Source organism: Acomys russatus, chromosome X (genome assembly GCF_903995435.1).
Source record: "Acomys russatus chromosome X, mAcoRus1.1, whole genome shotgun sequence".
In the NCBI taxonomy this organism is placed as follows: Eukaryota; Metazoa; Chordata; class Mammalia; order Rodentia; family Muridae; genus Acomys; species Acomys russatus.
Window position 1 is genome coordinate 62,913,366 of NC_067169.1, and position 24,306 is coordinate 62,937,671.

General features: G+C 34.6%; 1 protein-coding gene across 1 annotated transcript in view; it reads left to right on the forward strand.

Annotated features, from left to right (window-relative positions):
• The window catches only part of Dach2 (dachshund family transcription factor 2), a 520,209-nt gene extending 496,158 nt beyond the window's left edge, over nucleotides 1–24,051 (forward strand). Inside the window, exons 10-14 of the mRNA XM_051141822.1 lie at nucleotides 16,404–16,582; nucleotides 16,673–16,820; nucleotides 21,659–21,805; nucleotides 23,070–23,135; nucleotides 23,918–24,051. Coding sequence (XP_050997779.1) covers nucleotides 16,404–16,582; nucleotides 16,673–16,820; nucleotides 21,659–21,805; nucleotides 23,070–23,135; nucleotides 23,918–24,051 — 674 coding nt within the window. The remainder of the gene's footprint in view (nucleotides 1–16,403; nucleotides 16,583–16,672; nucleotides 16,821–21,658; nucleotides 21,806–23,069; nucleotides 23,136–23,917) is intronic.
• The last annotated feature ends 255 nt before the right edge of the window (nucleotides 24,052–24,306 follow it).

A 24,306-nucleotide genomic window follows, 5' to 3' on the forward strand; every position in this document is an offset into this window, starting at 1 on the left:
ATATGAATTTTAGAATTGATCTTTCAATATCTTCAAAGTATTTTGTAGGTATTTTGATAGGGATTGCATTGAATCTGTAAATTGCTTTTGGTAAGATGGCCATTTTTACTATGTTGATTCTCCCGATCCATGAACAAGGTAAATCCCTCCATCTTCTCATGTCATCTTCAATCTCTTTCTTCAGAGGTTTGAAGTTTTTTTCGAATGAGTCCTTCACTTGCTTGGTTAGAGTTACTCCTAGATATTTTATATTGTTTGTGGCTATCGTGAACGCAATAGTTTTCCTAATTTCTTCCTCTGCCTGTTTGTCATTTGTATACAGAAAAGCTACTGACTTTTTTGAGTTTATTTTCTATCCTGCCAATTTGCTGAAGGTGTTTATCAGCTGTAGGAGTTCTCTGGTGGAATTTTGCAGGTCACTTATATACACTATCATATCATCTGCAAATAGGGATAATTTGACTTCTTCCTTTCCCATTTGGACCTCCTTGATCTCCTTTTGCTGTCTTATTGCTGTGGCTAGAACTTCAAGAACTATATTGAAGAGATAAGGGGACAAGGGGCAGCCTTGTCTGGTTCCCGATTTTAGAGGAATTTCCTTGAGTATCTCACCATTTAATTTGATTCTGGCTATTGGCTTGCCGTATATAGCCTTTATTATGTTGAGGAAAGTGCCTTGTATCCCCGATCTCTCTAAAACTTTAAACATGAATGGGTGTTGGATTTTATCAAATGCTTTCTCTGCATCTAAAGAGATGATCATGTGTTTTTCTTATTTACAGTTTGTTTATATGGTGGATTACATTGATGGATTTCCGTATATTAAACCATCCCTGCATGCCTCGAATGAAGCCTACTTGGTCATGATGAATGATATCTTTGATGTGTTCTTGTATTCGTTTTGCAAGTATTCTATTTAGTATTTTTGCATCTATGTTCATAAGAGAAATTGGTCTGAAATTCTCTTTTTTTGTTGGATCTTTGTGAGGTTTAGGTATCAATGTGACTGTGGCCTCATAGAAGGAATTTGGTAATATTCCGTCCATTTCTATCTTTTGGAATAGCTTGAATAGTATTGGTATTAGCTCCTCTTTGAAGGTCTGGTAGAATTCTGCACTGAAACAATCTGGCCCTGGGCTTTTTTTTGGTTGGGAGAATATCAATGGTTGCTTCTATTTCTATAGGTGAAATAGGGCTATTTAATTTGTTTATCTGGTCTTGGTTCAATTTCGGCAAATGGAATCGGTCGAGAAATTTGTCCATTTCGTTAAATTTTCGAATTTTGTGGCATAAATGCCTTTAAAGTAGGTTCTTACGATTCTTTGTATTTCTTCAGTGTCTGTTGTTATGTCTCCCTTTTCGTTTCTGATTTTGTTAATTTGGATAGTGTTTCTCTGTCTTTTAGTTAGATTGGCTAACGGTTTGTCTATCTTGTTAATTTTTTCAAAGAACCAACTCTTAGTTTTGTTGATTCTTTGGATTGTTCTCTTTGTTTCTAATTTATTGATTTCAGCCCTGAGTTTGATTATTTCTAGGCGTCTACTCCTCTTGGGTGTTTCTGCTTCTTTTTTTTCTAGAGCCTCCAAATGTGTTGTTAGGTTGTTTATGTGGGATGATTCCTTTTTCTTTTTGAAGGCACTTAGTGCTATGAATTTTCCTCTTAGCACTGCTTTCAATGTGTCCCACAAATTTGAGTATGTTGTTCCATCATTTTCATTGAATTTCAAGAAGTCTTTTATTTCTTCCCTTATTTCTTCCGTGACCCATGTGTCATTAAGTAGAAAGTTGTTTAGTTTCCAGGTGTTAGTATGCTTTTTGCTATTTCTGTTGTTGTTGAAGTCCAGCCTTAGACCATGGTGATTTGATAAGATACAAGGTATTATTTCAATCTTCTTGTATCTATTGAGGTTTGCTTCATGACCAACTATGTGATCAATTTTAGAGAACGTTCCATGGGGTGCTGAGAAAAAGGTATAATCCTTTGCATTTGGGTGGAAAGTTCTGTAGATATCTGTTAGATCCATTTGATTCATGACATTGGTTAATGAGGTTATTTCTCGGCTTATTTTTTGTTTCAAAGACCTATCCTTGAGTGAAAGAGGGGTGTTGAAGTCTCCCACGATTATTGTGTGGGTATCAATGAGTGGGCCAAGCTTTGTTACTAACTCTTTTACAAATGTGGGAGCCCTTGTATTCGGAGCATAGATGCTCAAAATTGTGATGTCTTCTTGGTTGACTTTACCTTTGACGAGTACGAAGTGACCATCCTCATCTCGTTTGATTAATTTTGGTTGAAAGTCTATTTTATTAGATGTTAGAATGGCTACCCCAGCTTGCTTCTTGTGACCATTTGCTTGGAATATTTTTCCCCAACCTTTTACTCTGAGGCAATGTCTGTCCTTGTGGTTGAGGTGTGTTTCTTGAATGCAGAAGAATGTTGGGTCATGTTTATGCATCCATTCCGTTAGTCTGTGTCTTTTTATTGGAGAGTTGAGACCATTGACGTTGAGAGATATTAATGACCAGTGATTGGTAAGTCCCTTCATTTTTGGTATTTGTAACAGTTGAGATTTTTTGAGGTTGTGATTTTGCAATGGTATATTTACCTATTTCCTATGTAGTTTTGGTTGTAGTTTGACCAGTTGTGGTGGAGTTTTCCTTCTAATAGCTTCTGTAAAGCTGGATTTGTGGCTAGGTACTGTTTGAATTTGTTTTTGTCATGAAATAACTTGTCTTCTCCGTCAATGGTTATTGATAATTTTGCTGGATATAGTAGTCTTGCCTGGTATCTGTGTTCTCTTAGGGTTTGCAGCACCTCTGTCCAGGCCCTTCTGGCTTTCATGGTCTCTGCTGAGAAATCAGGAGTAATTCTGATAGTTTTGCCTTCGTATGTTACTCGGCATTTTTCTCTTGCCGCTTTCAATATTTTTTCCTTGTTCTGTATATTTTGTGTTGTTATTATTATGCGGCGGGAAGATTTTCTTTTCAGGTCTATTCTATTTGGTGTTCTGTAGGCCTCTTGTATGCTCATACGCATCTCTTTCTTCAAATTGGGAAAATTCTCCTCCATTATTTGATTAAAAATGTGTTCTGGGCTGTGGGGTCGGCTGTCTGGTTTCTCCTGTATCCCTATTATTCGCAGATTTCGTCTTTTCATGTGGTCTTTTAATTGTTGAATGCTCTGTGTCAGGAACTTTTCAGATTTAGCATTTCCCTGAATGGTTGTTTCCAGTTCTGCGATTGTATCTTCAAGTCCTGATATTCGTTCTTCCATTTCTTGCAATCTGTTAGATAAGGCCACCTCTGAGATGCTTGCTTTCCTCTTTGTAGCCTGTTGATCACATTTTTCTTCTGTGTGTTCCTGCATCATAGCTTCCATTTTTGTCTTCATGTCTTGGACTGTTTTAATGATTTCCATCATCTGGTTATTTATATTTTTCTGAAATTCTTCAAGTGCCTCTTTATATGACTCTTTTAACTCTTCAGCCCTCTTGTTTGCCTCCTCCTGCATTTGTTTATAGATTTTATTTGTTTCTTCCATTATCATCTTCTTTACTAAGGACTTGAGGTCATTTTCTTGCCTATCCATTGCTGTTAGGTTCTCTAAGTTGTTTTCATTGGGAATGTTGGAATCCGGAGATGCCAAACTGTTTTGGTTTTTGATAGGATTCTTACCCTGCCCTCTTGTCATTTTGATGGCTCTGGTGTTGGAAGGTATTTTGTAGTGACCTTCGCTGGTTGAGAGTGGTTAATTGATGACTGATTATAGATCAGGTGCTCTTGCCTGTGGGGATCAGGGGGTATTTTTTGTTGAACAGGTAGGTGATCCGGTTTCACTCCTGGTGGTTTTCGTCTGCCCACTGGGCTCCAGGCTGAGCCAGCCAAAGTAGATATCTGTTTGGGCTTTACTGCTGTAATTCAGATCAGCAGTCTTGGGACCTAGAATAAGGTCCGCACACAAACGTTCTGGCTGAGTAGGTTGATCTCAGCTGCCTGTCCTTCCTGTGGATTTGTAGTCAAGACCCCAGGTAGATCAGATCTTCTGGGGGTGTAGCTGTCTTTTAGCTCTGCCTCTATACCCTGTGCAGTGTCCAACCTCTCCCCGTACTATATGCCTAGAGGGACCAAGGTCGCTCTTGGTCAGCAATTAGGCACTGCAAGCAAGACCCTCTTTTCGTCTCCCAATAAAGTGAGAGTGCTTGCCTTGCTTGGGCCAGGATCTCCACTGGACACTCTCATTCAGGGAGCAGGGAGTGCTGTCCCAGGGCCTTGCGGCTAGGCAGTTAGTAAGACTGGCTCTGCAGAGCTCTGGCGGCTGCTTGCGGACCCAAATCTTTCTGCCGGGGTATGTGGGTCCCCCTCACACTCTGGGTCAGCAATTAGGCACTGCAAACAGGACCCATCCATGCCTAGTCTCCCGATAATGTGAGAGTGCCTGCCTTGCTCAGGCCAGGATCTCCTGCTGGGCTCACAGGGAGTGCAGGGCCAGCTCAGCTGGTCTCTCTTGTTCAGGGCGCAGGGAGTGCAGTGCCAGGGCCTTGTGGCTGGGCAGTTAGTAAGACTGGCTCTGTAGAGCTCTGGCAGCCGCTCGCGGACCCAAATCTTCCTGCCAGGGTATGTGGGCCCCCCCACACTCTGGGTCAGCAATTAGACACTGCAAACATGACCCATCCACTTCTCGTCTCCTGATAATGAGAGAGTGCCTGCCTTGCTTGGGCCAGGATCTCCAGCTGGGCGCTCACATGCAGGAGCGGGGAGCAGGGAGCAGAGGAAGGACCAGTGCCTTGCGGCTGGGTAGGGACAAAAGGGTTGCAGAGCTCTGGCGGAAGCCCGCCGACCCAGGTCTTCCCGCAGGGCAAATAAGTTCAGCTATAGCTCTGGGCAAGACCCACGTCTCCCGATGGGTCTGTGGAAGCAGCTCAAGGTGATTTCTCACTGCCGCTGTTTGCAGGCTCAGTCCGCTGTGATTGGTGTTAAGTTTGGCCTCGGATGGCCAGGGAGCTATAGTTCCACTATAACTGGCTCTGTTGGGTCCCGCTGCCTGTGTTTTCAGTCCGCCTAGGCGGGATGGCCAGCGAGCTGCAGTCCCACTATAACTGTCTCTGTTGGGTCCTGCAGCCTGTGTTTTCAGTCTGCCTGGGCGGGTGACCTCTGCAGTTTGGGGTGGTGCAGAAGGAGGAATCCTAGGGCAGATTCACCCTCTTCGCTGAGATTGCTCTGGCTGGGGACTCTGGAAAAACCCCTCCCTAAACAGCGAGTCTGTGCTTTATATCCAGGCTGCAGTTTGCCTGTGGATTCTGTCTCAGAGTTTGGGGAGTGCGTTTAGCACCTCCGGGATGTTGCCTGACCCAGGGGGGTAGGCCCCCTGTTTGGTCTGTGGCCTTTGGGGCCCCACTCACCTACAGTTCTCAAAGACCAGCAATCTGTTGCTCCTCCTATGTCTTTGGTCTCCATGGAGTAGATCAGATACGTGGCTTAATGGTCGGCGCCATCTTGGAATCCCCGAGTTAAGATCTTTTTAATCCATCTAATATACAAAGCTAAAGAAGTTAAATTATATTTTATATGGTAGCAGAAGTAAAAGTAATATATTTTCTGAATAATAAAAATGACAAAGATAGAAGGGTAGGAGTAATGAAAAGCAAGATCTAAATGCTTAAATTGGCTAGTTCTTATCCAATACCTCTGTGTTATATAAATTCTTTGATTTATTTCAATGTCAAAATTCCATATTTACTCTAATTTTTGGTAGAAAATGAAGTGACTTTAGATTTTTATATGAACTTGACTTTAACAATGGAACCACACACACATCTTGTCATTAAAACTGAATTCTACAGTTAATTCAATCTGAAAGTGTAACTTTGCAAGATAACTGATTTGTGGGGTTTTTTGTTTTTTGTTTTTTTGTCATTTATTTCACGTATAGTTGCCAATGTACGTACAACCCAGAGTGTATTACTCCTGTGATTCATCCTTATTTTGTTTTATTGAAATGGGATTTCACTTGGGTGCCTTCAAACTCATGTCATCCCTGCTAGCTTCAAATTGATGATCCTCCAGCATTCACTTACCCAGTGCTTGGAAACCCGGCCCAATTTGAGTTGTATTTTCTTATAAGTAGATTACTTAAGATTATATTACATGTATTATTTATAAGAAAATACATACAAAAAGTTAGAATTTATAAGTTTATAATTCAGTTTGTTCTATCTAGTCTGTTCTTGCTAAGGGCAAATTGAAAATGGATTCTTAAAGAACAATAACATAGCTCACATCTAAATAGAGGGATGCTTGAATACATGTTTTCAATTGACACACACACACACACACACACACATTTTATTTTAAAAATGTACAGATCCATTTTTTTCTATCTAGATAATTGGTATTTGATGAAGGGAAAATCAGTACCTTGAGTTCTCTGTGTTACACAATTCAGTTGCATTTCAAACATAGAGTTAATGTTAACCTGTTGAGGGCTTTCTTTAAATGAAAGATTATGGGTATCTCCCAAGGTTTTGCAGTCTAAGATCTACTTAAGTTTAAATTTAGGCCTTCTAAGTCTTTATATGTGCACTGTAGGCAAGTTTAGCCTTTTAAAATGTTAGTAATGCTTCTCACTCTATGTAACCTAGAAATGTAATTATAAATACTTAATACCATAATAGTTGTTCCTACAGAAACAAAATCAAACACTAAAGCCTGTGGTCTTCAGATTCATACACTTTAATGTCTAGTGAGAGATATCTAGTTGACATATGGAAAAATAAGTACTAATAAATATGGAAATACCATGTAAAATATGTGTTATTAGGTAATACAAAATGCTGCATATATTGTATTCTATATTGAATTTCAAGGAGGAATAGCATGCCACTGTATGAAGAAGTAGTCAAAATGTTTACCTTAAAACATAACTTATGATATAAAAGGATTAAGAATTAATGTAAAATCCTGAAGCATTAAGGGTTATATTTTAAATATCTGCTTGAAGATAAATTACAGAAATGAGAAAGTTTATGACAGTGAGTCATACTGACTGTAGTTGAAATTTTTATAGTAGCTAGAACCTAAAATGTGTAAAACTAAAGGCCCTTTGGGATATTTTGACTTGTTTAAAGAAGATGACATTGAGATCAGGCAACTTTATTTACTACCAGTGTTCAAAATAACATATTAGACTTTACATAGCAACTTTTTTGTCCAAATGAAAACAAAAAGTGTACTACATTTTCGATTCCTTCCTAAGTGGGAATATATTTAGAATGATTGCTTATGAGATGGTTAAGAAGCTTAAATATTTTGACAGACATGTAATCTAACTTTTTAAAGGCTGAACAGTCTTTTCATAAGCCGTTGGTAGAAGTTTCACATTAATTGTTGTAAGATATATAGAAAGATAATTAGAAAGTGGACAATGTCTAGAAAAGAAAATTGATTACCAATTAGAGCAGTATATGTTAATGACTATTTTACATTTTTCTTAAATGGTAAGAAAGCTGAAAGCATACATTCTTATGCACCTGTACAATTTATATAACACACCATCATAATACTTCATATATATATGCATATATATGTTTTCTGCATGAAAAGCACTAAATTAATATGATAAAATTCTATAAAATACAATCCATTCTTGTGTAAATGTATTGTTTGTATGTGGAGAGAGTTAAGATCTTTTTAATCCATCAAATATACAAAGCTAAAGAAGTTAAATTATATTTTATATGGTAGCAGATATATATATTTATGGCTCAGTGGCTTCATGATTATTCATTGTTAGGGGCCGAGGTCTTAACTCAATTGAAGGAGCGCTTGCTTAGTATGCAATATTCTCTGAGTTCTATTTTTATCACCACATAAACTGAGTGCTGTGGTACATTTCTTGTACTTCTAATTTTCAGGATGTGGAAGAAAGAAGATCACAAGTTCAAAGTGATTCTTGGCTTCATAATGAGTTTGAAGGCATCCTGAGTTACATGAAACACTGTCTCAAAAAAAGTTCATTATCATAGTCATGACACATAGATTGTATTTCACTCAAATTTTATAGAAATTTTCAAGAGTCTAGCTCATAACATTGCAAGAAAAATTTTAAACGAGTGTTGGTATATAACCATTTTCATTCTTAAAATTGTTTGAACTGTTACTGTCGGAAACTATTGCCTTTATAAGGTCTTAAGATGTTTATGGCAAAACATTTTACTAAAATGTTATAAGGAAACATGTTTTACACCAGTTTTATGGCTCTCTAGGTACATTATTTACACACCTTGGTTATACTTGGATACAAACAATATTGGCAAAATATACTACTCTATCTGAACAGGTTATGCAATTTTCAAAGTGTATGCACAAACCAGCAAAGGAGATATCATTACTATAGGTATAATACAGTTTAAATACCACTGTTTTATTAGAATGGAAACAAAGAATTATTCCTAGTTTGTATCTCTTTTTTATCTTGCTTTTCATCTATGTAAGTACTACTCACTGTTGTATATACAAGTTTTTTGCTTGACTGATGATATGATTTGTGGATCAAAGTGTGGGAAGAAGCCTACTTGGCCATAATGAATGATAATTTTATGTGTTCTTGGATTCAGTTTGCAAGTATTTTATTGAGTGTTTTTACATTAATGTTCATGAGAGAAATTGGTCTGAAATTCTCTTTTTGGGTCTTTGTGTGGTTTAGGTAGCAAAGTGACTGGCCTCATAGAATGAGTTTGGTAATGTTTCTTCTGTTTCTATTTTAAGGAATTGTTTGAAGAGATTTGGTATTAGCTCTTCTTTTATAGTCTGATAGATGGTATTGATATTTGACCACATAATTCTTATTAGTTTTTTTATTTGCATACAAAGAAATGAATTCTATTATAACATTTTGTTTTGTTTTGTTTTGTTTTTGAAACAAGGTTTCTCTGTGTTGTCTTGGCTGTCCTGGACTCACTTAGCAGACCAGGCTGGCCTCAAACTTAGAGAGATCTGCCTGCCTTTGCCTCCTGAGTGCTGGGATTAAAGGCATATGCCAACACGCCTGGCCTATTATAACATTTTTATCGCACTGAATTCTATTCATTCCTCCCTTTAATCACACCTTGATTGGGGTGGTATGTGTGGAGGGGAAAGGTATGGAGAGATGGCTCAGCCATTAAAGGCTAGGCTCACAAGCAAAAACATAAGGGAAAGGGTTATAAACTGTGCTTTATGGGCGACGTTACAGTATTCTTGTCCTCTACCACTAGAAGACAGAAGTAGGCTCCTATACTCCACTTTCTTGTCTCTGAACAAATGTGTTAGCAGTTGCTGCCACATGTCCTCTGGTATTCAAAATAGCCCTGATTAAGAACCACTGAACTGTGTATGTTCATTAGCTTGCAACACTAGAACATGCTAGTTCCCTCATACTTGTCTCTTTGGTATGTATTTTCCTATCTCAACATGTAATACGTTAATATTTAGAGTTAGTTTTTTATTTTAACTGACACATAATTAATGTACATATTCATAGAATACATTACAATATTTCAACATCTGTACAATTTTATCAGTCAAATTAGAATGCTTAATTTTATAACGGCTCTGATGTTTTTTTTCTAAATTATTTAACAAGTGAAGAAGGAAAACAACCTGTCTTCTGAAATTTGAATTTTGCACAAAATGTTAATCATGGTTTTAAAACATGTGCCCCATGGAACATTTATTGACATATATATTTTAAAATTATATGAAAATCTTATTTTATAAGGAACTTTGCAGTGTGATCTCATAACCCTCATGATAAGAAAAAAAATGTTTTTCATCATTTAGCTCATTGTTTTATAACAATTATATACACAAGGAATGTTTTCTTTCCTCACACCCAATCGCCTATGGAACATAGTTTTAAGGAGAAGCAGTGTGAACACATTTCAGTTAGAAAAAGTGTACAAGTGTAGGTATTTCCTATGCTTGCTCCATGCTACCAATCTCCCTCTCACTCTCTTAAACACTCCCCATGGCAGTTTTTAATAAATGCTGCCTGATTCATGTACAGTTGTTCACTCTGCAACATTTTGTTCCAAAACAGTATGTCAGCTCCTTAATGACAAGAATTGAATATCAAAATTATTTTCTTTTTTCTGCGACTTACATTAGGCACAGGTTCTGTTCTTGGCTTTATGCTTTATCTGCAAGAGGATTTTATGCTAATTCCTTGTTTGCAAAGCCAATTTTCTAATCTAAGAATCCAAAACATACTGGAATCGTACTTGGTGTACACAGTATTACACCTCTGTTGCATGCTGGCCTTTCATTCTTTTGCCTCCAGCATTCTCTTTCCATTTGTCTGTAGTATTTTATTTACTCTACGTAAAGAAATGTAACAACTTCAAGATAGTTTTTTCTTTTCTATATTTGATAAAGACAACACTTGAGTCATTGTTCAACCGAGAATATGAACGTCTCTTTATATTCATGCAGGCCTCATCATTACACAGCAGTTGGTCATTTTGTTGTTATTATTCTTCAGTTTGGAAAAGGGAAGCAGGTGTCTTGCTTGTGCTGATTGTAACATTAATGATATCAACAAAGAAGAGTCCCTCGGGCCAGTTGTATTTACAGAAATGCTCTTAGATAAAATATTGGAGTATAATTTTTTTGTTAAAAAATAAAACTGAAGACCTAGTAGGTATCTGCATTTTTCTAGTGCTCAGTGAATCAGCTGTGTTCAGCTTCTATTCCTGTGTCATAATTTTCAAATCCCAGAGGAAAGACTTAACTCCATGAAAGACATAGAATAAACATTGCAGTCATATAAAACAGCAGTAGCAGCCTTGAATTTAATTTTCAAAGGGACTTTTCCATTTGGAGCATTCGCCTCATATATCCTTTTTATTCTACATATCACTTTCTTGTCAACTTTTACATCTATTCATCTTGGTTCTAAAGAAGAAATTAAAATAAAGAGCTTGTTCTCTAAGTTGATTCCCAAGTGCTATTACAAAGTATTGCTGGTTTAAAAAACAGGCTCAATAAAAGCAGTCTCCACTTTGCTTCAATAAATGGAGTTTGCCCATGTCCTTGACTAGAAACTGTTGTCCTGTCTTTATACTTTCAGTTTATACCACTTGGTTATATGTGCTTATAAAGAATTTTGTCTTTTTTATCCATACATTTTGCATTCAATCCTTTTAAAAATGAATACTCAATCTAAATCCTTTCTAGGACTTAGATGATCTTAAGTGCCTCATCTATGTTTCTAGCACTTACATGTTTTAATTTCATTTCCAATTAGGTTTACTCAAGCTTACCTAGAAAATTTCTACACAATAGTGTATTTATTCAAACTCTGAGCAAAATAAAGATACCAGGTCTATTGCATGACTGAAATCAGCATGTGATGCATTTCTTAATCATTTTTGTAGCACGTGATTGGATTCAGAAAAAAAAAATCCCAAAGACTAGTTTGACAGTTCCCATTCATGTACACTAAAACACCCTGAACTTCTACTAGATTTGGTCTATTACAGACCTTAACATGCAATGTGACCTTGATCTGAAAAGCATGTTTGGTTAGCCCAGAAACTTAATCATAAGAAGTCATAAGTAGAATCCTTCTTCTTTACTGCCCTTTTTCTAGGACCAGAAAATTTATTGCTTGTGGGACAGGTAGGATATGAACAATGTCCCAAATAGAGTCCAGGGTTATCTCATCTGTGTGAAAACTGCTGCTGAAAATCGATGTGACCTCTGCTACACTGTCATCCCAGTTCCCACCCTCTGTGTCCTATTTGTCTTTTGGTAGAAGCTTAGTTCTGTGTGCTGTCTCTATGTGTCTCTCTTGGGCCAGATTATCAAAATGAATCATTGCCTGCATACCTCTTATATTTCTATTTATTTTCCTGGAGCTGACTAGGTCTGATGAAATATGATTCTTTTTGCATTTGATCTTCACTGCAGGAAGCAGTATCTAATTCAACTGTATCTATCTCTTTAAAGAAGAGTAATACTATTTTGAAACTTCAATCTACTGTACAGTAACATTACAAACCATAGACCATGCAACCTGTCTTCATAATCAATAACAATTTTCCTTTCAGCCAATTTAATGTTATTTCTTTCATCTTCAAATAGAAGACTTCTATGATCTTACCATACTTAAAATTTTGTTCTATGCATGGTGAATATATTGCTTTCCTTTTAAGAAATAATGCCTCTCAGGTGCTCCCTCCTGAAGTTATCTGTTTCCATTGAGTGATATATGACAGGAAATATATTAATTGTAAACTGTCACTAACAAAGTATTTATTCATGAAATATTATGTTATCTCTGAATCAGCCAGAAGTCAGTGTTCTGTTTGTAGCAATTGATTCTGAAAGAATAAATTTTCTGGCATAAATAAGTTTGTACATTGATTCATAATCATCAATGTAGATGTAGCACTTCTCTAAGTGCAGTAAATATTGGAAAGGACAAATATATAGATACAAACAAACAAAAAAGCAATTCTTACCTAGTTGTGAAGATTATGTAAATAATTTTATATGATAAATAAGTTTATTATATAAATTCTGTATATATCTAATGTTCACTGAAACAGGTTTTAGGTTTTAGGGACTATTTTTATGACATTATTTCAAAAGGGAAATTTTGAATGAAACTTATATAACTCATAATAATTTGGTGGCTTCTACCTTAATGATTGTTTACAAGTTTTGTATCTACATTAGAAGATGAGAGAGACTAGGAGTGCGGAGAAGGGAGAGAAGGAAAGAAGTGAGGAAGGCAGAGAGAAGGGCGGGATTGAGATTTAATAAGAAAATTGAGTTAATTGTGACTGTTACTGCATGCCTACAGTCTCAACTCAACACACACAATGCCAAGGCAAGAATATGGAGTATCAGAGATCATCCAGAGCTACATAGCCAAACTCGGAAAGAGATTGGGGTTAATTTTAATGATTCATAATGAATTCATTAAATGCTATGGAAATACAAGCAAAAAGGAAAACATGTAACTATGGTCAAAATGATCCTTTTAAAGATTTTAAAGGATAATCTGTGAGACTATAATTGTTATAACTTTCTGTCAAAATACTATTAATAGGATAGTTTGGGTTTTTATTGAACTCTTCAAAATGGATTATTATATTAGAATTCAAATAATTGAAAACTTTACTATTTATTTATTCTCATTAATTTATTTTGAGGAACTTTTTTTAACTTTTAATATATTTCATTTCAGTTAACATATATATATACATACATAGAGAAACATATATATATATATATATATATATATATATATATATATATATATATATATATGATGTGATACATACTGACCACAGTTTCCCCTTCCTCCACTCATCCCAGCGCTTCCCTATTTCCCCTCTCCCACAGATCCAGTCCTACTCCAATTCATCATCAGAAAAGAGTAGGCTTCTAAGAGAGGACACTCCAATCAAACAAAATAAGATACACTAAAGGAAGGTAAAAGCTCTCACATTGAGACTGGACAAGACAAACCAATAGGAGAAGAAAAGTCCCAAGAGCAAGCAAAACAGGCAGAGCCACATCTGCTCCCACTGTTAGGAGTCCCAAAAAAACACCAAGTTACCAGCCATAACATATGTGCAGAGGACCTAATGCAGACCCACTCAGGCCCCTTGCTTACCATTTCCATTTCTGTGAACCCATATAAGCACTAAAATTTCAATTCAGTGGACCATGTTCTCTTGACATCTTCCATCTTCCTTTTCTATGGAGTCCCCTTATCTCAGAGTGGAGGGACTGATGGAGACCTCCAACTTGGGCTCTCTCTCCACCCAATGTTTAGTTGTGGGTCTCTGCACCTGATCCTATATCCTATGAGAGGAAGCTTCACTGATGATGCCTGGACAAGGTACCAATTTATAAATGTAACAGAATATCATTAGGAATCATTTATTTTTTTACCAGTCCTGTTTAGTTCTTTCCTAGGTCTCTGGGCTATACTGTCTCAGGTTCCTGGCCATCTAGATAGGCAGTGTAGGGCAAGGGCTCTGACTCATGGCATGAGTCTCAAGTTAAACCTGACATTGTTTGGCCACCCTCACAAGTTCTGAGATACCATTGCCCCTTACCCTCCCACCCACATCTTGCAGACAGGACAGACTACAGGTCAAGGTTTTTGTATCAAGGTTGGTGTTCAGGTTTTTTTAAATGGTACTGAAGAGTACCTTCCTGTACCAAACAGATTAGAACGAAGAGGTGAAATCTCCATGCAGGCACCAGCTGCAAATCTGTGTCAATTTTGTGGGTGAACTGATGGTGAACGGGGACAGGATCTGGAGGGATCAGATGTGGGGATAGGAGAGATGGAGCAAGAGAGTGCAAAGAGATATAGATGGAATGGGGGTGGGCATTTGGGAGCCTGTATGGAAACCTAGTGCAGTGAAAGCTTCCTGGAATCTATATGGGTGATCCTAGTGAGGAGTTCTAGTAATCCTTTACAGACTCTGTATCCTTTACAGAGTCTGAACTGGCCATCTTTTGTAGCCAGAAAAGACTTCCAGTGGTGGGACTGGGTTGTGTTCTGTTGATTTGTTGGTCAAGGGTGTCCTGTGGAGATCTCCAACAACCCAGAGTGATGCTAAGACAGAGCTGGGCTCTCTAAAGACTGACAGTTTACATTGCCAAGGACAACATTCACACAACTCATTGAACATAGAAAATTTTATTATTAAATATCACAACTTAACATTATAAACTTTTTTGGTCTTAGAAAGATGACAAACATAAGATAATGTAATATTAAGAGCATTTTGTTTAGAGAGAATGCTGTCTCCTTAAGTAATCACTCATGAAATTCCTACTGTTATATGTCATAATTTCCCACACAAGAAATCCCACAGCAACTGTCAGGATGACTGTCAATGCAATTGAAAGCTATCACACACACACACACTCAAATGCATAGACACACTCATATGCATTCACACACTCACATTTATTACATATATAGACATATATATATATATATATATATATACATTGATACACACGTTATCTATTAAAAAGTAAAATCTGTATGACAAGTTTGTATCTATAGAAAACAGGCTGAAAGATAGATTGTTTCTTGTAGTGCATTTATTTCTAAACCATATGAAACAGGTTAGGAATAAATTCAATTCAGACTTACTTTGTTTTAATTTTTAGTGAATCTTTTTCAATTATATTTACTAGCACACAATTTTTTACAATCACAGAGAAACATTTTTTATAGTTTCATGATATCATTACTGAAATTCAGAAACTACAACGTATAGATTAACTTAAGTGTTAGGCTTCATCTTCTATGCATGAATCCTGAACTATTATAAATTAAGTCTATTTGCATCCAAAGATTATTTCCCTAGAAACATTTACTTGAAATCATACAAAATGTTTCTGTTCCAAGATAGAGAGCAACTTACAGAAAAGTTCATGCAAGTCACTTAACAGATTGTTACCTGATATATATACATATGTATACCAACCAATGTGTGTATGTCGAAATTTTTAGGCTCCCATGTAAAAAGAAACTTCCACCATTGCTAGATATTTCCATTGTAAATAATTATGAAATTACTTAATAAAAATTATGTTGATGTCTCAGTAAATGAAACTAAGAGAGAATCTCATTTAAGTGTCGAAGACATGGAAGAAAATAATTTAAAATTAAAAGGTGAGATTAGGTAAGATTTGCATTTTTCTCATAGTAAATAATCTACAAAATTGTTATCAACACTGAAAATACTCAAATTTCAAGCAAGTAGATAACATTAAAATAAAAAACTGTATATTCACTCAAAGAAATCTTACACAAAAACAAAAATGAAAAAAAATGACCACTCATGTAGGTCTAGGGAAGGAGAATAGGCAGAAGAGGGAGGGAGGGTGGTAACTGGAAGATAAGAGTGAGGAGATAACAATTTGGATGCAATGTGAATCAAGTATAATAAATAATAAATTAAAAAGCTGCACTATAAAAATGATTTGAGATGTGTGAGTATTGGCAAATATTTATGATGAATATGAGAAGAAATTTGTATATTCTAAAATGCATTTGTTGTCATTGTTAAAACATTGTATAAAATTTTTAAAATTAAAATTATATTTAAAATATATTAATTGTATTTTATGTATTTTTGTATTTATGTGTTTTTATACATCAATGATGGCATTAGAAATAATGATAATGAGTAAATATGTAGATTCACAGATAGATCTGAAAGAATAGATTACAACTTATACATCTGTTGGTAGCAATCTCATTCTTAAGTTTATGGATATGACATAACTTGAGTACCCATAATTTAGTTTTAAGAAGAACATTGGTGAAACATTTGAGTTGTTAATTTTTGAATCTTCTCACCTTAATTTTATCTTGACAGAAGAAGTACCAGCTCAAATTCCAATGATGAAGTCATCCTTGGACAAGATCCAGTTGGCTCCTGGACAGGCATTGCCCTCTGGATTCCCTGGACCATTCATTTTTGCTGATAGTCTGTCCTCTGTGGAGACTCTGTTGACCAACATTCAGGTCAACAATATTTCTATAAACAAACTAAATGTAATACATTAGCACCTACACTAATTATTTCCTATTTGAGAACTTAAAACAGGTAAGATGAACTGCATGCTATTTGCTGTACTTTTACAGGGTCTACTGAAAGTGGCTTTGGATAATGCTCGCATCCAGGAGAAGCAGATTCAGCAAGAAAAGAAGGAACTGCGAATAGAACTCTACAGAGAAAGAGAAATTAGAGAAAACCTGGAGAAACAACTTGCAGCTGAGCTTCAAAATAGAAGTAAGTTGAAGAAGTGCAACTAAATTGTGAATAGTATGTTGCAAATTGTTTTCTTGTTACCAGGAACACTTCTAGGTGTAGCTTATAACTGCTAAAAATTAATAACAAGCGAAAAACAAAAGGTAGTAACTAAATCACATAGTAGTAAGAGAGTTTTTCCCTAAGAGATAATGAACAAAATTTGTACTTTGGGCAAATTACAGATTTAAAAGATAATAACAGTCCTCTTGTAATATAATGAACTGTATCTAGGTATAGATAATGTCACCTGGTCTTACATATAAAACATTTACTTTTTCCTAGGAATGGAAGTATATTCTGTAATTATAAAGTAAATGAAAGTCTCTCTCCTAGAGGGATTTACATTGTCTAAATGTATGACAACGAGAAAATTCCAAAACAAAGTGGCAAGAGTGACCTTGCATAATCTGTATGGTTTGAAAGAGAGTAGTTTGTTTCACTTATTGAAGTTCTATGATGATAAAACAATAAAGAGCGTCATGGGCTACACTGAGGACCAGGTTGGGTTTTCCAACTTTAACAGAGACTCCCACTCTTCCACCTTTGATGCTGGAACTGGCATTACTCTCAATGACAATGTTGTAAAGCTTATTTCCTGCTATGACAATGAATATGGCTACAGAAACAGGGTGGTGCACCTCACGGCCTACATGCCTCCAATTAGTAAGAGGCCCTGGACCACCCACCTCAGCAAGGATAAAAGAGCAAGAGAGAGGCCCTAGGTTGCTGAGGAGTCCCTCTTTCAACTCAGCCCCTGACAATGAGCATCTCCCCTCACAGTTTCCAACCTAGACCCCCAGAACCACAGGAGGAGCTCAGAGAGCCCTACTTTCTTGAATACTATCAATACAATTCACTGCACTTAAAAAAAGAATACCTTCTGAAGCTGATGCCTGAATCTGAACCTTAATGAATCAGGAGTCCAAAATAAGGAGAGCATGCAAGCATTCAGCTTAAGCATTGTGTATTAGTATAGACATGAATCAAAACAAAACAAAACAACAAAAAGCAAAAGCAAAAAATCCCCAATTCATACAAAGGTGAGTGTATGCAGTTTGAGTTTTGAGTGACTTTGAGTTTAATAAATTGCATAGTGAAAGATTATACAAAAATGTCAGTAGAAGTGAAATTATAAAGAGAAGTTTTAACTGTGTAAATGGTAAGTTTTACCTTGCAAACAGTGGAAAGTATTAGAAGGAAGCCAGGAGAAAATCTGGCTTCATTTTTTATTGCATACTTCACTTTAAAGTTGTGCTATTTTTTTCTACTTCTTTTTTGAGAGTATAATTACATTTCTCCAAACCCTCCCATATAGCCCTCACAACTTTCCTTCTAATATAGGACTCTTCCATAATTGTCATAAGTCTGTGTGTATACATATATATTTCTAAATATAGTTTGTTCAGTTCTTAGGTACTGAACAACAAATGTGTGTGCTCTTCCAAGATAAGAGCTTTCCTTAATTCCATACTTATTTTACCCCTCATGGGTTATTCACTGGTATTGTCCTCATTCAGCTCATGTTTAGCCAGTCATGCTGCTGAGATTTTAATGATGTAGCTTCTGATATTAGTAGGTGATATGATTTCACAGCAAATCTGTCTAATTAGGACTGATGTGAGACTGGGAGGAAGGAAAATATTCCAAATGGATTGTTTATTCTCATGCAAACAGTATTAGTAAGAATTCAATTATCATAAGATAACTATATGGAGACAAAGATGAGAAATTAGAGAAACTATGAATTATTCAAAGTAGAAGTAATTTTAACAGCATAAATTCAATTTTGCACAGTATAGTACATAATCTGGGCTGGTTCTCTTAAATACCACACAAAACTTTCACATTCACTTTTATAAATAATTCCCACATATTCATATTTACCATAAAACACTAAAGAGCAGCAAACTGTATAGTGCTAATTTCAGTTTATTTCCATTCCCTCATTAAATTTTTTATGGAAAGATCATAAAGCCTAAAGTAAGTAGTCGAGTTAAAGGGTGAAAGCAGTGGTACAAATGGTAACGAAAAAATCCATAATCTGGGCATGTCACTAAAAACTGAAGTATGCTTCCAGTCCAGTAAAATTCACTAACTTATACTAATCCTAAGTATTAAACAGTAACATTAAATCTGTCTTGGAAGCTTTCCATAAATACAGTTTTAAGAATCATTTGTTGAATTTAAAATAGAATTCTAATGGCTGCACTCAAAAGAATTATTTTCTCTTTAAAAATTCATTAAGTGTTAGAAAAACTAAATTATATGTATAAAGATGTGGAGAGTAGTATGGTTTTGATATTTAGCATATGAAATAAATATGATAAGTCAGCCATGGTGACTCACATTTCTTTAGTAGGAAATATTTCCTACTAAATATAAAAATGATATATGTTATATATAATAAGACTTTTAAACTAACTCTTGAAAATCATGAGTCGTATAGAAAAATTTCCTTCGAACTCGTAGAGATCTGCACATCCTAATGTCTGCTAATTAACATTTAACAGACACTTTGTGTCTACATTTATTATAGATATCTATTGTGCTTTAACAAAGTAGGATCATACTGCATCTTTTATGACATCTCCTGTGACTTATATTTAATATATTTAGCACTTTATGTAATAATATCACTGCTACTGTTATTACTACTACTAATTATTATCACATTTGTTATCAACAGTTGTACTACTCAAAAGCCAGTGCTTGTTAACTGTCTATATGCCAAGAATTATTATAAACTTTATGTGTAATAATTAGTAGAATTATAGAAAAGTACTATAATATCTTCACTAATATTTAGAAATTCTTTACGTCATTTTTATAAATCACAAAAGTACCTCCCATTAAATAATTTAAATTTCCTTTGTTTTCATGATTATTTTATATCTGGTTTGCTCAACTTTTAAGTATATATTAAGTTCCTATAATGGTAAATGAAGGATAAACAGGTTATGCAAATATATTTAAAGTAACATAAATCTAAGGACTTAATGTGAAATATCTAACATATAGTATAATAAACATAAATTTTTATGTATTTTAATGTATCTCTGTATATAAGAAAGTGTATATAAGGTCATATAAAAGTATATGTACAAAGAATATGCATAGCATACATTTTCTTTTATTTTCCTTTTGCTATGTGGTCCAGTTTAGAATTGGTAATCCTGTCTCAAACTTTTAAGTGCTAAGTTTGTAGTCATTAACTAGCAAGCTTTAGGGAGAATAAAGCTCTCTATTTTTTAAATCTGCATAGATTTGTTGCTAATTAGATTATGTTACTTAAGTTAAATCACACATACATTCTTGCATGCCATAATATCCATTAACATATTTTGCAGCATATATATTTAAAATTGTAGGATGATGGCACCAGGAAATTTTGTTAAATGTATGCTTAGGCTCCCTAAATACCTTTGTAGCTACTAAATTTAAGACATATAACTATGAGATATTGTGTCCTAGTATTTTTAAAGCAATAAGTAGCCAGAGTCTATTGAACACATTTATGCAGGCACTGGTCTAAACAGTTCCATAAATGTATTGACCATTCTCAAAAATTATAATATAAGCATTATTTTTAATTGAAATAATTTGTTAATTATATATTTTGGTAATGATGTGAATACAATTACAGCAACAAAATAATTTCATGCTTAACAATAGTTAACTATCTTTCATAAATAAACCAACATATTATATTTTTGTCTTTTTCTCAACAATTCTGATTTTTATGTCAGATTACTGAATTTTCATTTCAGGTATACGACAATTTATTTGGGCAAGTGACTTTTGAAACTATTGAAAACACACACATTAATATGTAAAATGAGTAAAACTGAAACTCAGATTATTATAATATTTAGTTCAGTTGAAAATATTGTATACATATAATTGTTTTAGCATTTTTAATTGTCATCTAACTCTTTACCTTTATAATGAATTTTAAAAATTACCTAGGAAGATAGTAAGTTTGCTTAGAATCTTGTTATGATGTGGTACATTCTTGGAAACCAATGATCTTTTTTGAGGCTCTATCATATTAAGTTTTCAGAGTTTAAAATGATTTTTACATTACGGACTTGAAAGTTTCTCTTTGAGACAGAAACCCTGAGGATTGAGCTGGAATTTTTATTCAACTCTTCTTTGGCCCTTCTGCTTACCAAAGGCTCAAACTGTGATTACAGCTTTATAGAATGCTTATATAATCATTGCTGAAATTATTCCTATTAAGATGTGTGTGTGTGTGTGTGTGTGTGTGTGTGTGTGTGTGTGTGTGTGTGTGTAAGGAAGGAGGGAAATGGAGAAAAAAGAATTATTTAAATTAATAATTGTTTTATCTTCAGTAGGTAATATTTCAGAGAAATGGACATTTGTACTTTCAATTTTAAAGAATAAAACAATGTCTCATAAGTATTTACACATTTAATTTTGAATTTTAAAATGTGGCTGGCATTAACTTAATAAATAATATTTCTTAAGAAAGTAATAAAATATTTAAGTAATTAAATGTATGTGGTATGTAGACAATACTTTTTCCAGAAAACTGCTAACCCCTGTGTGAATGCATATGTATTAGAGAACATACATTTTAGAAATGGGAATACAAAAAAAAAAGTTGATGATGTTATCTAACTACAGTCAACAAAACACCAAATGGATTAGAACTGGGACAAAAAGAAGCTAAACATGTGTGAGCTGATACATTTTGGCTTTCTGGTTTTATACTTGTATATCTGCCCTATAACTCATTAAACTCAACAATACTGAAGCATTAAGCATACATTTGCAAACTACTTCTCCATGTTTAGGTACAATGCAAAAGCGTCTGAAAAAAGAGAAAAAAGCTAAGAGGAAACTTCAGGAAGCCTTGGAATTTGAATCAAAACGCAGAGAGCAAGTGGAGCAGGCACTGAAACAAGCTACAACTAGTGACAGTGGTCTGAGGATGTTGAAAGGTAATGTTTAATTAGGAGTTTCACTTTTAAGGTAAAAAAAAGTGAAAACTTGAACTAACAGAAAGAGATAAGCAGAGAAGACTTGTCAAGAAATATAATTTTAGGTCAAGTGTTTTAAGTCATGAATCAAATCAAATAGCCCTTTCTCTGGGAGACAGAAAAAATAACGTAGATAGATTATTTAATGCAGAATGCATTAAAGTTGAGGTCCTCAGGGAGAATCTTCATACTAAATAAATTCTTGAAGATTCTATGTAGACGGGTATATGAATCAAAGTGTGGTAAAACAATTTTTTTTCTAGTTTTATTTTAAGCTTGTAATTACCTAAGATTGCTTTAATTGATTCAGACACAATGTGATGTGAATTTTCAAATAAAGCCCCCACAAACTTTTTACAGCATAATCACTAGCTTGTGTAAATTATCTGAGCACAATCATAACACATTTGCTCCTTCACGCATATAAAACTACAATTCACTATGTCAATATTGATTTTACTTGCACTTAGCATAAATCACTATCATTCAGAAAATACACTATGATGATGGGTCACTTCAGTTTAGTCAATTTTATCCATCAAATTTTTGTTTTGTCATCAGAACATGTTAACTGAAGAAATTTAGAAGTTTTGTTTTCTGTTTTTATATAAACAGATATTTTTCCAGAACAATCTTTAGATTATCAAATGATGAAAAAATATTTACCATGTACCTGCAAATATATTCTTAACTGTTCAATTCAGCTTTAGTATATAAACTTCATTCCTATTATTAACATAGAAATGCCATGAGAAAATAAAGGAAATGCAGGGGAAAACTAAACAAAACAAAAACTATTCATGTGTTTTGGAGTGTTTGTGTGTGTGTGTGTGTGTGTGTGTGTGTGTGAGCGTGTATGTATGTTTGTATGTATATAATGTATATAGCATGTATACTCATATACACATAACATTCACATGTAATATAAGAACAATTAATGAAAAAGAGACTGTGAATTTGAAGGATTAAAAGAGAGGACATATGAGAGGGCTTGGAGGAACGATTGTGAAAGGGTCAGTAATTTAATTATATATAATTAATATAATTTATAAAATATTAATATGAAGATTAAAAAATAATTTAAAGAGCAAGAGATGTTTAGAGAGCAGAAAAATACTGCTCAGAATCTTGTGTAATGTATAGTGCCAAGATATTGGCAATTTTTATTTAAATGAGATCAGGAAACATGGGATTGGACCTTAATACTGAATGTCAATTCTTTCAGATACTGGAATTCCAGATATTGAAATAGAAAACAGTGGTACACTTCATGACAGTGCTGCTATGCAAGGTACTATAAACATCAATTTCCTTCCTATAGGTGCTTATTGTGTGATCCATGGAGGTAGAGGAGGGAAATTTCTATGGTGATAGATTTCATTCATGTAAAATAAGGTAACTTTTCTTACTCTGACATAAGAAGCACTCTACCGTGATCTTTATTGGAGAAAAGCATGTATGATATATCCTATGATTTTGATAACCCCTAACAATCCAATTCCATATATATTCTCATTCTAAAAGTGGATAAATATGTAAGAAACTGTTCACAACCATACTGTACATGTGACTTATAGACTTCATTGCTTCAGTGTTTGTAAAGGGCACAAGGTACAATAAACACAATGTATAGATATTTTAAAGGTCCTCTATATGCTTTTATTAGTCTTCAAATTTCAATGGTAATTTTAGGAATTTTCTAAATCTAGAATTAAGAATGTGAGGTGTAATTTTCAACCTGCATGATTTTCATAATTATTATATCTTTCACAATATTTAGACTATCCAGCAATAATAAAATAGGTGAAAGTTTTCAGCATAAGGTTGTGTCAGACTGCACAATTCCTTAAAGGAAACACATTTAACAAGTGGAAAATATCCCATGCACTGCTATTGTAGTTTTTCAGTTTTCTATAGACTGCATTTATAATAACATTTATTGTATAAACAAAACCTGAATATACTAAAAAATGCATATCTTAAAGACCATTTTCCTAACTTTGTAATACAAAGAAAGCCATGAATATGTTGTTTACTGAAGAGTTAATAAATTGGTGCTTTCCTGCTTTTAAGGCTGCATCTATGTCAAGGCAACCACGCTGCTGGGCAGCTTAGGAAAGTTTGGAAGCAGATGTTTCTGTAGCTTTGAAAATCATTTTATTAAATCCAGAAGCATCAGATTTCATGGACCTTCTGATAATGTTTGACAATGCTGCATCTTAATAGCCTAAATAAATTAATTTCATTAATTGTGAAAAACATCTGTTTTAGTGTATTCAATGATGTTTGAGGCTGTTTAGCTTATTCAATAATGTTTAGGGCTTTTAAAATTTTATTTATTTAATAATTCACTCATATTACATCTCAATTGTTATCCCATTCCTCCCTCCCCCCCATTTTCCCCTTATTCCCCTCCCCTATGACTGTTCCTGAGGGGGATTACCTCCCCCTGTATATTCTCA